The sequence below is a fragment of the Ranitomeya variabilis genome, chromosome 2 (genome assembly GCF_051348905.1).
Source record: "Ranitomeya variabilis isolate aRanVar5 chromosome 2, aRanVar5.hap1, whole genome shotgun sequence".
Lineage (NCBI taxonomy): Eukaryota > Metazoa > Chordata > Amphibia > Anura > Dendrobatidae > Ranitomeya > Ranitomeya variabilis.
This window is the reverse complement of record NC_135233.1, coordinates 299,289,094-299,302,716: the sequence shown is the minus strand read 5'-3', so window position 1 is coordinate 299,302,716 and position 13,623 is coordinate 299,289,094. Positions and strand designations below refer to the sequence as shown.

Here is a 13,623-nt window from a genome sequence, read left to right as displayed (position 1 = left end):
ATTTTTATTATGAATCTAAATTACATGAATACAAATAAATGGGCTATTATTTTAATATTATTATTGTACATTGATAATCTATGTACATAGAAAACATTACCATAAATAAAGCCTCTAAGACCACGTACCCACGATACAGAAGTAGCAGAGCTTTGGACACAGCGCATGTTCACTGCATCGAAAGCGCTGCTGTCTATGAACGTAGGTATTCACTGAACCCTGCGGATTCACTGAGTCCAATACATTGTACAGGTGAAATTATTTTGTGGAGACTCGCGTCTCTGCAAGATAAATAGATATGCTGTGGTCTGGAAAGACGTGCCGCATGTCAGTCTTCGCGGATGATCCGTGGGTGTCTGTGGATGCATAATGGACATGGGATTTCTTGAAGTCCCACCCACTATACTGTCACAGCTGGCCGCTGAGGGTTTGACGCTGCATAACTACACATTGTCAATCCCGCAGCAACTCTGCATCATGGGTACATACCCTTATAACCTCAGGAATATGTGCACCCTGAGGCCCGATACATAAAAGCAATTTTGCAAGAATTCTGGTGTAAATTGAATTAGAAAGTAACTAAATTTGGTTGCAACTCGAAGTTGCGCAAAAACAATTTCAACTTTTGGTGGTTGTACGCCAGTTTCTCCCATCTCCACCTTAATTGGCAAATATAGGTGGAGCTTTGGCATGATGTGGCAGGGACGAGCTATGGTGCTCTTTACGGGAGGGACTGGTGTAAGATTTCTTGTGTGGTACCAAAAGTGCGATTTTTGGCGCTTAAAAGTTGCAAAAGTTTGGATGAATTTTCCACCAAAAGTCAGCGTAAACCACAAGAAAAAAAGTGAATTAATAGAAACCACAAACAATGAATCCAGCACTAAGTTTTTGAGGCGTTTTCAGTTTTTGAGGAGAACTTGGAGAGATTCCACTCATTGTGAACATTCCCATATGGTACCTTTTTGTAGCATGAAAATGTTTTGACTATTTGAAATATATATTATAAGTTCCTATACAAGTTATTTGTGTTTCCAAGTCGGACACTCCAAGTTACTTACAGGAGGACCTGGAGGACCGGGGGGTCCAGAAGATCCTTGTTGACCTTTTGAGCCCTAGAGAAAATGGACAGAAAATGACATAAAAATACGACCTACCATATATATTATTCATGGGACTGTTCCTTGTCAGAAAGCACTGAGACAGTTTACAGGAAGATCAATATAAAACATTAAAAGATTGTGAGATAGTAATTATGGTAAGCGCCAACAAGTAAGAAACTTCAATCCAGATGACTGGAGAAGCTCTGACTCAGACAGCACAATCTACCGTGGGAAATGCATTACAAGGGTGCATACTGTTATTGAGAATTTTGGCACACATTTAACATCATGCACCTGCATTTTTTTTCTATGCACTGAGGTCAGCGAAAGAAATAGGACCACAAATAAAAAAAAAAACACAAACAAAGCATGCTGTAGCTTGAAAAAAACCTAGCATCCTAAATAATATCTGGATCATCCCTAAACAGCGTACGTGGTACACATAAAACTCCCATATATTACTAGGTAGATGACTGATGCTGCATACCCCAATGATGACTGATATTAGCATACCCCAATACAGAGTTTACAGGCATAAAAAAACTGGAAATCCCATTAAATAAACTGTGCTGCCATCAGGTATTAGTGCTGCTAACTGTCACCAGCGTTAGTGGAATGTTTCTATTTTATGGTTGATTCTGTTTCTTCTCTCACTTTGTCATCCCTGCAAAGCTTCAGTCACATACTTTGCTGCCCCTATAAAGCCCCTATCATCCACTGTGCACCCCAGCAGGGCCTCTTCCACCTAATGTTGGACCTGAAGACAATATTTATTATATAGGGTGGGCCTATTTAGGTACACCTAAATAAAATGGGAATGGTTGGTGATATCAACTTCCTGTTTGTGACACATTAGTTATATGGGAGGGGGAAAACTTTTCAAGATGGGTGGTGACCATGGTGGCCATTTTGAAGTCGGCCATTTTGGATCCAACTTTAAAAATGTCCCACCCAGGTGTATCCATATAAATGGCCAACCCTGTACACGCTTTAATAGCACCAATACGTTCTATAGCACTTTACATCATCCTCACTAACTGTTCACAGTCAGCATCACTACCTGAATTCCCTACCAGTATTTCTTTGGAGTGTGGGAGGAAACTGAAGAACCCAGAGGAAACCCACGCAAACTCGGTCACCCCCTATGCGTGTATGGCAATGTAGCAGACTGGGGAAGAAAGAAGATGGCATGGACCTTCCCTGTGACTAGTCTCCACTTTTCTGACTCCTGTTAAAGGCCCCCTTCACATGTCCGTGTCTGCAGTATATGTGGCATCCATTTTTTCTCGTACTCTGTGTGAACCAGACAGAGACATGTCCGTACTGGCAGCGTGGAGGAGAGGGGCCAATACAAGTCTATGGGTCCATGTAAAACACTTGGAGCACACAGACGGCACCGGTGTCATCCATGCGCTGTACATGTTTAACATTGCAAAGTATAGGAGAAGCTTTGTAATTTCATTCTTTATTTAACCGTACCAGAAAAACACTGATGGTAAACACGGACACACGGATTTCACAATTATGGAAAATATTGATGAAACCAGTACCGTTTTTTCACGTACATGTTTTATATGGACGTTTGAAAGGGGCCTAAACAGATACTTGCAATTTGTGGGGGCCCACTACTGATTCATGCTGCTTGTGGAATCACCTGACAGGTTCTTTATATATTAGATATGGTTCTACAAAATATGACACATAAGGGATTTTTACCAAATTTTTTTACTTATCTCCTATTAAAAGGATATGTGATAACTGGTGAAGAGCGAGTGTGCTCGTTACTCGAGTTTTTCCGAGCATGCTAGGGTATTCTCAGAGTATTTCAGAGTGCTCGGAGATTTAGTTTATGTCGACGCAGCTGCATGATTTGCGGCTGCTAGACAGCTTGAATAAATGTGGGGGCTGCTTAACAAACAGGCACCCTGCATGTATTCAAGCTGTCTAGCAGCTGCGTCAACATAAACTAAATCTCCGAGCACGGCGAAATACTCGGAGACCACCCGAGCATGCTCGGAGAAACTCGGGTAAGGAGCATACTCGCTCATCACTAGTGATAACACTATTGATTGTTGAGCACCTGACCACCAAGACCCCTGCAATCCTGAGAATGGGGCTCTGCAGAAACCTCAATGAATAGAGCAGAGGTCAGGCATGTGACTTTATTCTTTATGTGACTCCTGAAGACAGCAGAGTGCAGCGCTCCGCTATCTCTGGCAGTCTCATAGAGAATGAATGGAGCGGGGGTGCATCTAACCGAGTGCTGTCCTCGTGTATCTTTGACCGTTCCATAGGAATAGAGCAAAGTTACGCATGCTCAGTCTTGGCTCCATTCTGGGAGTTTCAGTGTCCAAATGCCCAAAAATCACTAAGATATGTCTTATCATATCAATAAATGATAACCAATAAAGGATATTATGAGTTAAAGTGAGTTTTCTACTTTAACAAAATTGGTCCACAAATGCATGTAAAATAACAAACAGAGCCCCCCAGTAATAAAGATGGAAATTTTCACTTCAACCACAGAACCTTCACTTTTACTTTCACTTCAACCACAGAACCTCTCTGTGGGCTTTTGCCTTTTCTGTCTTTTTCCCTTTTTAATGGAAATTCTGTGATACACGAACAGTTGGTTGTAGGGAAAATGTGCATCTTTCTTCCACTGCATTATAGTGTAAGCTAGTGTGCGATCTAGTGTCATAATGGCACCTGCAGGGTGCAGTCTCAGACGCATATGCTGAATGGCGGAGTAGGCAGCCATCAGCTCTCTTCTCCACCACATGCAGCTCACAGTTCACGGTCACACTTATTAATGAATATGTCTATACAAGCCTTCCTCCTGTAACTGTAACCGGACAGTGTGTGATCACATATACTGACGTATACATGTCTACGTTCAGCAACCAAATGTCAAATGAAAGGATCTTACAATTATCATGTAATTATTTATATGCCAACCTTCTCTCCTTTTAGGACTTCACTTTCGCCTTTTGGTTGGGTTTGTTCCGTTGACTGGCCTGGAGGGCCGGGGGGTCCTTGAAGACCTGGGTCACCCTAAGAAACAAGGCTATTATAGTACTAGTATGTAGGTAAAAAGGGTGACTACATTTCAGGGCTGAAATTTTCTAACAATAAAAGGAAAACAAAAATGTAAAGCATCCTGCAGCATTAGCACAACATACTGGCTTACATACCTTTTCTCCTTTTGAACCTTGGAAATTTAAGCCCATGTTACCCTAATTAAATCAAATTAAAAATAGTTAGTAACACCATGTACATACTATGAAAAATAGACAGCTACTTAAAAGGAAACTGGATGGTTCCCACCTTTGCTCCTGGAAATCCAGGTGGTCCAGGAGGTCCCTGAAAAAAAATCCATAATACATATTACTCTAAACCAAATGACATGCCTACCATAAAAAATTATATTAGCCTACTTTTATCAGGGTATTATCTAGTTACGTGCTAGAACAAATAGATCTATTAAATGTAAAAATAATGTATAAAATGAAAGAGGAGGGAAAGAAATCTAGATGTGTAATGTATGATGTCGTGACCCAGAAGAACAAAACTCTAAGCTCAATAATGATTTTAAAAATGTCTTTTTCAATTTTACATGGTATGATTATTTCTGATAATCTTTAACAACATATAGTAAGAATATCCCATAATGGGCAACTCAAAACAGTATTCACCATGCAGAAAAATTCTGTGCAAGGGAAGATGGTACAATGAATAATACTAGAAAATATATACTTGTACTAACAATTCACACACAAGAAAGAACACGTATTAGAACCGTAATGTATCAGGGTTTCTGAGGTTTTTTTCACAGTTTTCAGTATTTTGGATGTGCCGCAGCTTATAATGAAACAAGTCTAAGCTTTACGGCTAATCAATGCAAAACAAATGATTTTTATTGAATCCACTAATCATACTGTACCGGTAACCCTGCAGATCCCGGACGCCCAACTGGACCCGAAACTCCTTGGGGACCAAGTAGACCCTGTATAGAAATACAGACATTACTTCATAGGGAGCGCAAGCAACCATAAATCTCATTATAGCTCATTTATGGAAGTCTCTACTTGTCTTATTATGTTCCTTGTAATCTGTTCATAGCATTAACACATTAATGGCATTTTACTGTACATATGCTTCTTGAAACGCATGCATTAAAGTGTAGCAATTCCAAGTCATGTTTATAGTAAGGATGACATATGAAAGATTACTAGAAGAGATTGGGGAATCTTTTGAAATTCATCAGTTTCGCTGAAATTTTTCCCAGGAATTCAATTTGCGGAAAATTTCACATACTTCAATTACCCTGAAAAGATGTGCATGATGCTATGAGGTCTCCTAGAACTGTATCCAACTTATTTCAAGCTCTTTAACCCCTTCACCCCCCAAGTCTATTTTCACCTTCATCATACCTCCCAACCGTCCCGGATCCCGCGGGACTGTCCTGATTTCGACAGTCAGCCCCGGGATCCCGGGCGGGACACTAATGTCCCGCACTACATGCCTAGGGCGGGGACAATGCAGGGGGCGGCACCTGAGTAGCTTAGGTTTGTGGCTGTTTTTTTTTTTCTTATACATGCTGGGTCTCCTCCCGACCGATCCCGCCTACCCGCCCCCTGTGTGTGCGGCGCTGCCACGCTGAGGCAGAGAGCCAGCAGCGATCAAGATGAGAGGTCAGCGACTCACTACCTCCTGTGTGTGCACGGAGCTCCGGCTTCTCCTGCTCTTAGCTGCTATCCCGGCAGAGAAGGAGAGACGGGGGAGGTGCCGGGACAGTGCAGAGCTGTGAGCAGCCGGAGAAACTGAAGAGCTGCACATGGACAGATCAGCCGCCCCTGCACCACAGAGGAGATTGTGTGTGTGTGATGTGTGTGTGTGATGTGTGTGTGTGTGTGAGATGTGTGTGTGTCTGATGCTGCATGTGTGTGTCATTGTGTGTGTGTGATGCTGCATGTGTGTGTCATTGTGTGTGTGTGATGCTGCATTTGTGTGTGTGTCATGTGTGTATGAGGTATCTGGTGTGTTTGTGATGGCTGGGTGTGTGTGTAATGGCTGGGTGTGTGTGTGTGATGGCTGGGTGTGTGTGTGTGATGGCTGGGTGTGTGTGTGATGGCTGGGTGTGTGTGTGATGGCTGGGTGTGTGTGTGTGATGGCTGCGTGTGTGTGTGTGCGATGGCTGCGTGTGTGTGTGTGATGGCTGCATGTGTGTGATGGCTGCGTGTGTGTGTGTGTGTGATGGCTGCGTGTGTGTGTGATGGCTGCGTGTGTGTGTGTGATGGCTGCGTGTGTGTGTGTGATGGCTGCGTGTGTGTGTGATGGCTGCGTGTGTGTGATGACTGTGTGTGTGTGTGATGACTGTGTGTGTGTGATGGCTGCGTGTGTGTGTGTGTGTGTGATGGCTGCGTGTGTGTGTGTGTGATGGCTGCGTGTGTGTGTGTGATGGCTGCGTGTGTGTGTGTGATGGCTGCGTGTGTGTGTGTGATGACTGCGTGTGTGTGTGATGACTGCGTGTGTGTGTGATGGCTGTGTGTGTGTGTGATGGCTGCGTGTTTGATGCATTTGTGTCAAAGCTGCATGTGTTTGTGAGCTGCGTTTGTGATGCTGCGTGTGTATGTGTGATACTGTGTGTGTGATGCTGCATGTGTGTGAGCTGCGTGCGTGTGTGAGCTGTGTGTGTGCTGCGTGTGTGTGAGCGTGTGTGTGAGCTGCGTGCCTGTATGTCATTATACAGTATGGAGAACTGTGGCCATTATACAGTATGGAGCATCATGTGCGGTCATTATACAGTATGCAGCATCATGTGCAGCCAGCATACAGTATGGAGCATCATGTGCGGTCATTATACAGTATGGAGCATCATGTGTGTTCATTATACAGTATGGAGCATCATGTGCGGTCATTATACAGTATGGAGCATCATGTGCAGTCATTATACAGTATGGAGAATCATGTGTGGTCATTATACAGTATGGAGCATCATGTGCAGTCATTATACAGTATGCAGCATCATGTGCGGTCATTATACAGTATGAAGCATCATGTGCAGCCAGCATACAGTATGGAGCATTATGTGCGGTCATTATACAGTATGGAGCATCATGTGCGGTCATTATACAGAATGGAGCATCATGTGTGGCCATTATACAGTATGGAGCATCATGTGCAGTCATTATACAGTATGCAGCATCATGTGCGGTCATTATACAGTATGAAGCATCATGTGCAGCCAGCATACAGTATGGAGCATTATGTGCGGTCATTATACAGTATGGAGCATCATGTGCGGTCATTATACAGTGTGGAGCATCATGTGCGGCCATTATACAGTATGGAGCATCATGTGCGTTCATTATACAGTATGGAGCATCATGTACGGTCATTATACAGTATGGAGCATCATGTGCAGTCATTATACAGTATGGAGCATCATGTGCAGTCATTATACAGTATGGAGCATCATGTGCAGCCAGCATACAGTATGGAGCATTATGTGCGGTCATTATACAGTATGGAGCATCATGTGCGGTCATTACACAGTATGGAGCATCATGTGCGGCCATTATACAGTATGGAGCATCATGTGCGGTCATTATACAGTATGGAGCATCATGTGCGGCCATTATACAGTATGCATGCAGTCATTATACAGTATGGAGCATCATGTGCGGTCATTATACAGTATGGAGCATCATGTGCGGCCATTATACAGTATGCATGCGGTCATTATACAGTATGGAGCGTCATGTGTGTTCATTATACAGTATGGAGCGTCATGTGCAGTCATTATACAGTATGGAGCATCATGTGCGGTCATTATACAGTATGGAGCATCATGTGCGGTCATTATACAGTATGGAGCATCATGTGCGGCCATTATACAGTATGGAGCATCATGTGCAGTCATTATACAGTATGGAGCATCATGTGCGGTCATTATACAGTATGGAGCATCATGTGCGTTCATTATACAGTATGGAGCATCATGTGCGGCCATTATACAGTATGCATGTGGTCATTATACAGTATGGAGCATCATGTGCGGCCATTATACAGTATGCATGCGGTCATTATACAGTATGGAGCGTCATGTGTGTTCATTATACAGTATGGAGCATCATGTGTGGCCATTATACAGTATGGAGCACTGTGTGGCCATTATACAGTATGGGGCATCATGTGTGGTCATTATACAGTATGGAGCACTGTGTGGCCATATTTTTTTGTTTATAACTATTGTATATGAAACAGTGTGATCGGCAGTGCTAAATGGGTGTGGTTGGGACGTGGTGTGACTAATTATGAATGGGTGTGGTCAGAGGCGTGGCCTAAAATTTGCCGCGGCGCGCTTTGCGCGCCGCAAACTTTGTCCCTCTTTCCCATCTTCAAAAGTTGGGAGGTATGCCTTCATGGCTAGGTCAAATTTTACAATTCTGACCCCTGTCACGTTATGAGGTTATAGCTCTGGAACACTTCAACGGATTCGTAGAATTTTTCTGTGACATATTGTACTTCATGATAGCGGTAAAAGTTGTTCAATATGACTTGCTTTTATTTGTGAAAAAAAATCTGAAATTTGGAGAAAATTTTGTAATTTTCAAAATTTTAATTTTTATGCCCTTAAACCAGAATAAATAACATTTCCCACATATCTACTTTACATCAGCACCATGTTTGAAACATGACTGTTTTTTTAGGACGTTAGAAGGGTTAAAAGTTGACCAGCAATGTCATATTTTTCCAACAAAATTTTCTAAACCATTTTGTTTAGGGTCTACACCACATTTGAGTGATTTTGAGGGATCCATATGACAGAAACCCAGTAAGTGACACCACTCTAAACACTGCGCTCCTCAAAACCACAATCAAGAAGTTTATTAACCCTTCAGGTGCTTCACGAGAACTGAAGCAATGTGGAAGGAAAAAATTAACATTTAACTTTTTTCACCAAAAATTTACTTTATTTTCACAAGGGTAACAGGACAAAATGGACTCGCTTGTGCAATTTCTCCTGAGAACACCGATACCCCATAGTGGGGGAAAACTGCTTTTTGGGCGCACGGAGGGGTGTGGAAGAGAAGGAGCATCGCTTGACTTTTTGAATGCAAAATTGGCTGGAATCAAGAGCGGATGCCATGTTGCGTTTGGACAACCCTTGATGTGACCAAGCAGTGGAAACCCCCACACAAGTGACCCAATTTTGTAAACTTTACATACACCTTAAGTCATGACAATTCTGCCTATTTAAGGTCAAACATTTCAAGTAGCTCTTCACAACAAGTTGCTGGAATTTTTGATTCAAAAGGCTCCCATTTTTTCCTCCATACATAACGATGGGTATTAAAGCCAAACAGTTCAATTTTTGGTTCATCAGACCAGGACATATTTTCATAAAGTTAAGATTTGTGTCCTCATGTGCAGTTACAATGTGTATCTGGGGTTTTTACAGCAGTTTCGGAACAGTGGCTTGTTTCTAGCAGAGCGGCCTTTCAGGTTTTGTCAATGTAGGATCACATTTTAATACTGATATCATTACTTTGTTGTCCCCAGAATGTCCACACAGTTGTTGGCTGTTGTTCTTGGATTGACCTGTATTTTTTACCCCTTACCCGAATGGTATAATGGCTGCGGTGTCCCGTGATATTTACATAAATGCGGCACCTTCACGTGTTAAGAAATTGCTCACCAGGGATGTACAGACTTGTGGAGGTCCATACTTCTTTTTCTGATTTTCCCATAATGTCAAGCATAGAGACAAGTAGGACTTGAGATAAGCCTTCGTATACTGCCACATGTAAACCTCCAAATAACTCAAATTATATCAATCGGTCTGTCAGTAGCTACTAAAGCCAACGTTTTCTGACATTTTCCAAGCTATTTAAAGGCACAAACAACTTGGTGTATGTAAACTTCTGATCCACTGAAATTTTGATGTAGTGAATTCTATATGAAATAATTTGTCTGTGAACATTTGTTGGAAAAAAATGCTTGTGCCATGTACACACAAGATATCCCAAGACAACTTGCTAAAACTAAAGTTTGTTAACTTGGAATCTGTGCAGCGATAAATAAGAATTGGAAGGACTTCGGCCCCAGTGTGTGTAAACTTATGACTTCAGCTTTATGGAAATACATGTAAGGATAGCAAATAAGGATATCACTGGGATAGAGATCAGTTATACTCAGTGATGGATTAATGCAGTCTTCGATTAATATATAAAACACAAAGCTTTAGCATAAAGAGTTACAGTCAGGGTTGACAACTTGACTTTTTATTTTTTCTGGACAGATTTCTAAAAAATCATGAAAATCAAAAAACTGAATAAGGCAAATGTGAACATGTGCAAGTTGTCATGACTATTCAATATAACCAAGAAAGCCCAAGAAAATACAGCTGTGTTCTGAAATGCTATAATATGCAAACATTGAATATATGTAAGTTTCCAGCCCAGGAGAGGAATATATGATTAGGTTCCCATTAAAGGAGTACGCCTTGTCATGGCTGATGGGCTCTCATGAATTGGCCAAGTTGTGCGTCAAGTACCTTCATTTTTTAGTATATTTTCCTATTCCAATTTCATATATTCAATTTTTGCATATCCTAAGAAATCACGCACAGATAAAAAATTTTATGGACTCATTGGAAAACCATAATAAATCATTATGATTATAAGTGATATAATCTATAGCCCAGAATTCTGATATAAAGACATCAGCTGCATTCACTGTAAACTGTAAATGATAATTACAGTCAAAATAATCTGTAACAGCTTTTTCAGCCTCAAAAACATCATGGACGGCTTAAATTCTATTTTTACGGACAGGGCAAAAAAAGTGTCCTATTTTTACAGACTGTCCTGGAATTTCTGGACGGTTGACAACTGTGGTTACAATTTAATCATAACCCAATTTTAAGAGCAAGTATACCCGGTCCTCATCTCTGATGGAAGGATGCTCGCTTACTGAGGTGAGAAGTCCTGAGATGCTGCCACTGACTAGAAGCCAGTGCACCACATAAAAGGAACCTGAAGGGACTTTTTTCCATAAGCAGCAGTCCAGTGCATTGACACCAATGCATTTCCAGCTCAATTCTCATATAGCTTCTACCCTCCAATTTCATTGGATTTCTATAGAAAAAGCTCAACTTTTATTGTACTTTTAAGGGCCTGCAACAGATATACTACTACTTCTATATATAAAAACTTGCTGACAGTTTTCCCTTAATTTCAGGAAAATTTACTTAATTCACCACGTATATTACTTACCGATAATGTGTTTTTACGGAACCCAATACAGCACCAACAATAGAAGGGTGCTGTCATGGGTGACATAAAACACGTATATTACTTACCGATAATGTATTTTTAAGGAACCCATGACAGCACCCTTATATCGTTGGTGCTGTCATGGGTGACAGAAAAAGTAGGATTGCTAGCAGAAGGTGCAAATACATTAGCATGCTTACAAGCTCATCACGTAGGGTCAGTAGTTTTACAGCATGCACACATTACAAACTTTGCAATACCTGCCCACGACTTGCTAGGTTTCAAATCTTTTGTTTTTATGATGAGCAGTGATTATGACAAAGTTAATGACCAGCTCCAATTACTTACTGGTAAACCTGGGAGACCCGGTAGCCCTGGTTCCCCTTTTTGTCCTGGCTGAGAAAAACCAATGATTTCTCCTGGCTCCCCCTAAGGAAAACAATGGCGTTAAAACAAAATGTGCATAGGAAGATTACTGCTGACATCTAGTGGTTGAATCATAAACTGCAACTTTTTAATTCCGCCAATCAGGTCACCTATGATAAAAGGTGAAAACATTCAGGGCTTCCATAAACTCCCTTTCAAAGGCCTCATAGGAGCCACATTAGATGTCTGAGGCTACATATGCTCTGAGAACAAAACAGAACAAGTCTTCTATTAAAAAAAAATAGATTGGCCTAAAAAACAGTATTGGAAATCATCACAAAAATGAACATAGCTTCTTGACATCTACCACTACAGAAAAATATTAAAACCTCTCACAAAGAGCTTCATCTGACACAGCTCATAAAAAGCACTGAATTCAATCAAAGCTCTAATTCCTGTTATTAATACAAAAGAAGCCATTAAGAAGTGCACTGGAAGTATTGGGCGCTCGGATCATAGAAAGAGGGTAACAATCTGCTCCGATTTCTTACTTCTCCACCTATACTGAAGTCTTCATCATCATACAATACACAATGATACCCTCAGACTTTCTATGTTGTAGCATAGTCATTATTCACTGTATATATATATATATATATATATATATATATATATATGTATAATTTGCATATACAGCATGTGTGAGCTTGTAGGTTTTCTATTGAAAATGTTTAATTAGTCTGAGCTTTCTAGTGATAAGAACTGTCCTGAAGAAGGATTCTGAGTGACTGAAACACGTTGACAATAAATCAGCATCCCATAGTCCATCGGGACATGTCACTTCTCCAGCAGCGCAGGAAACTTCCATTGCTAATGGCAAACTTCATACACAATTGTCTGGAAGCTGCAGCAGCTGGAATCCATGCATTTCTAATGGTTGTATCTTACACAACCCTATAAGGTGAGCATCATTATCTATCGATCCATCTTCACTATTTGGATAAGACCCTGTTACACTTTTGTATTTTTATCTAGTGATAAAAACTAGACATTTTATCTGCTGACTTACTTTTAAACCAGGTAATCCAGGGGGACCCTGAAAACAAATAAAAATGGCACAATTAAGACAAAACGCAGACGACGCAGGACTTCAGAGAATATTAGGTAGGTCTTCTGACCATGGTAAGAGATGACATAATATTGGCATATGGCATCACTAACTGACTGACAATAGTCCACTTATGCACTTACCTGCACAGTTTGCTCCCGTCCCCCCACAGTGTACGGCAAATGCAGTTACTGTATTAGTAAGAATCTGCACTGGAGTTCCCTTCCCTGCACAGCGGGGTGTCAGGAGCACAGCGGGGTGTCAGGAGCACAGCGGGGTGTCAAGAGCAAAGTGGGGTGTCAAGAGCACAGCGGGGTGTCAGGAGCACAGCGGGGTGTCAGGAGCAAAGTGGAGTGTCAGGAGCAAAGAGGGGTGTCAGGAGACCAGTGTGGTGTCAGAAGCACAGCGGGGTGTCAGGAGCACAGTGGGGTGTCAGGAGCACAGCGGGGTGTCAGGAGCACAGCGGGGTGTCAAGAGCAAAGTGGGGTGTCAAGAGCACAGCGGGGTGTCAGGAGCACAGCAGGGTGTCAGGAGCACAGCGGGGTGTCAGGAGCAAAGTGGAGTGTCAGGAGCAAAGAGGGGTGTCAGGAGACCAGTGTGGTGTCAGAAGCACAGCGGGGTGTCAGGAGCACAGTGGGGTGTCAGGAGCACAGCGGGGTGTCAGGAGCACAGCGGGGTGTCAGGAGCACAGTGGGGTGTCAGAAGCACAGCGGGGTGTTAGGAGCACAGCGGGGTGTCAGGGGCACAGCGGGTGTCAGGAGCACAG

General features: G+C 42.1%; 1 protein-coding gene across 1 annotated transcript in view; it reads right to left on the bottom strand.

The window, feature by feature from the left end:
- COL4A5 (collagen type IV alpha 5 chain) overlaps window positions 1-13,623 on the bottom strand; it is a 254,829-nt gene that overhangs the window by 94,798 nt on the left and 146,408 nt on the right. The window contains exons 8-14 of the mRNA XM_077285140.1: window positions 12,819-12,845; window positions 11,732-11,812; window positions 5,044-5,106; window positions 4,428-4,463; window positions 4,295-4,336; window positions 4,059-4,154; window positions 1,059-1,112 (exon numbers count right to left, since the gene is read on the bottom strand). Coding sequence (XP_077141255.1) covers window positions 1,059-1,112; window positions 4,059-4,154; window positions 4,295-4,336; window positions 4,428-4,463; window positions 5,044-5,106; window positions 11,732-11,812; window positions 12,819-12,845 — 399 coding nt within the window. The remainder of the gene's footprint in view (window positions 1-1,058; window positions 1,113-4,058; window positions 4,155-4,294; window positions 4,337-4,427; window positions 4,464-5,043; window positions 5,107-11,731; window positions 11,813-12,818; window positions 12,846-13,623) is intronic.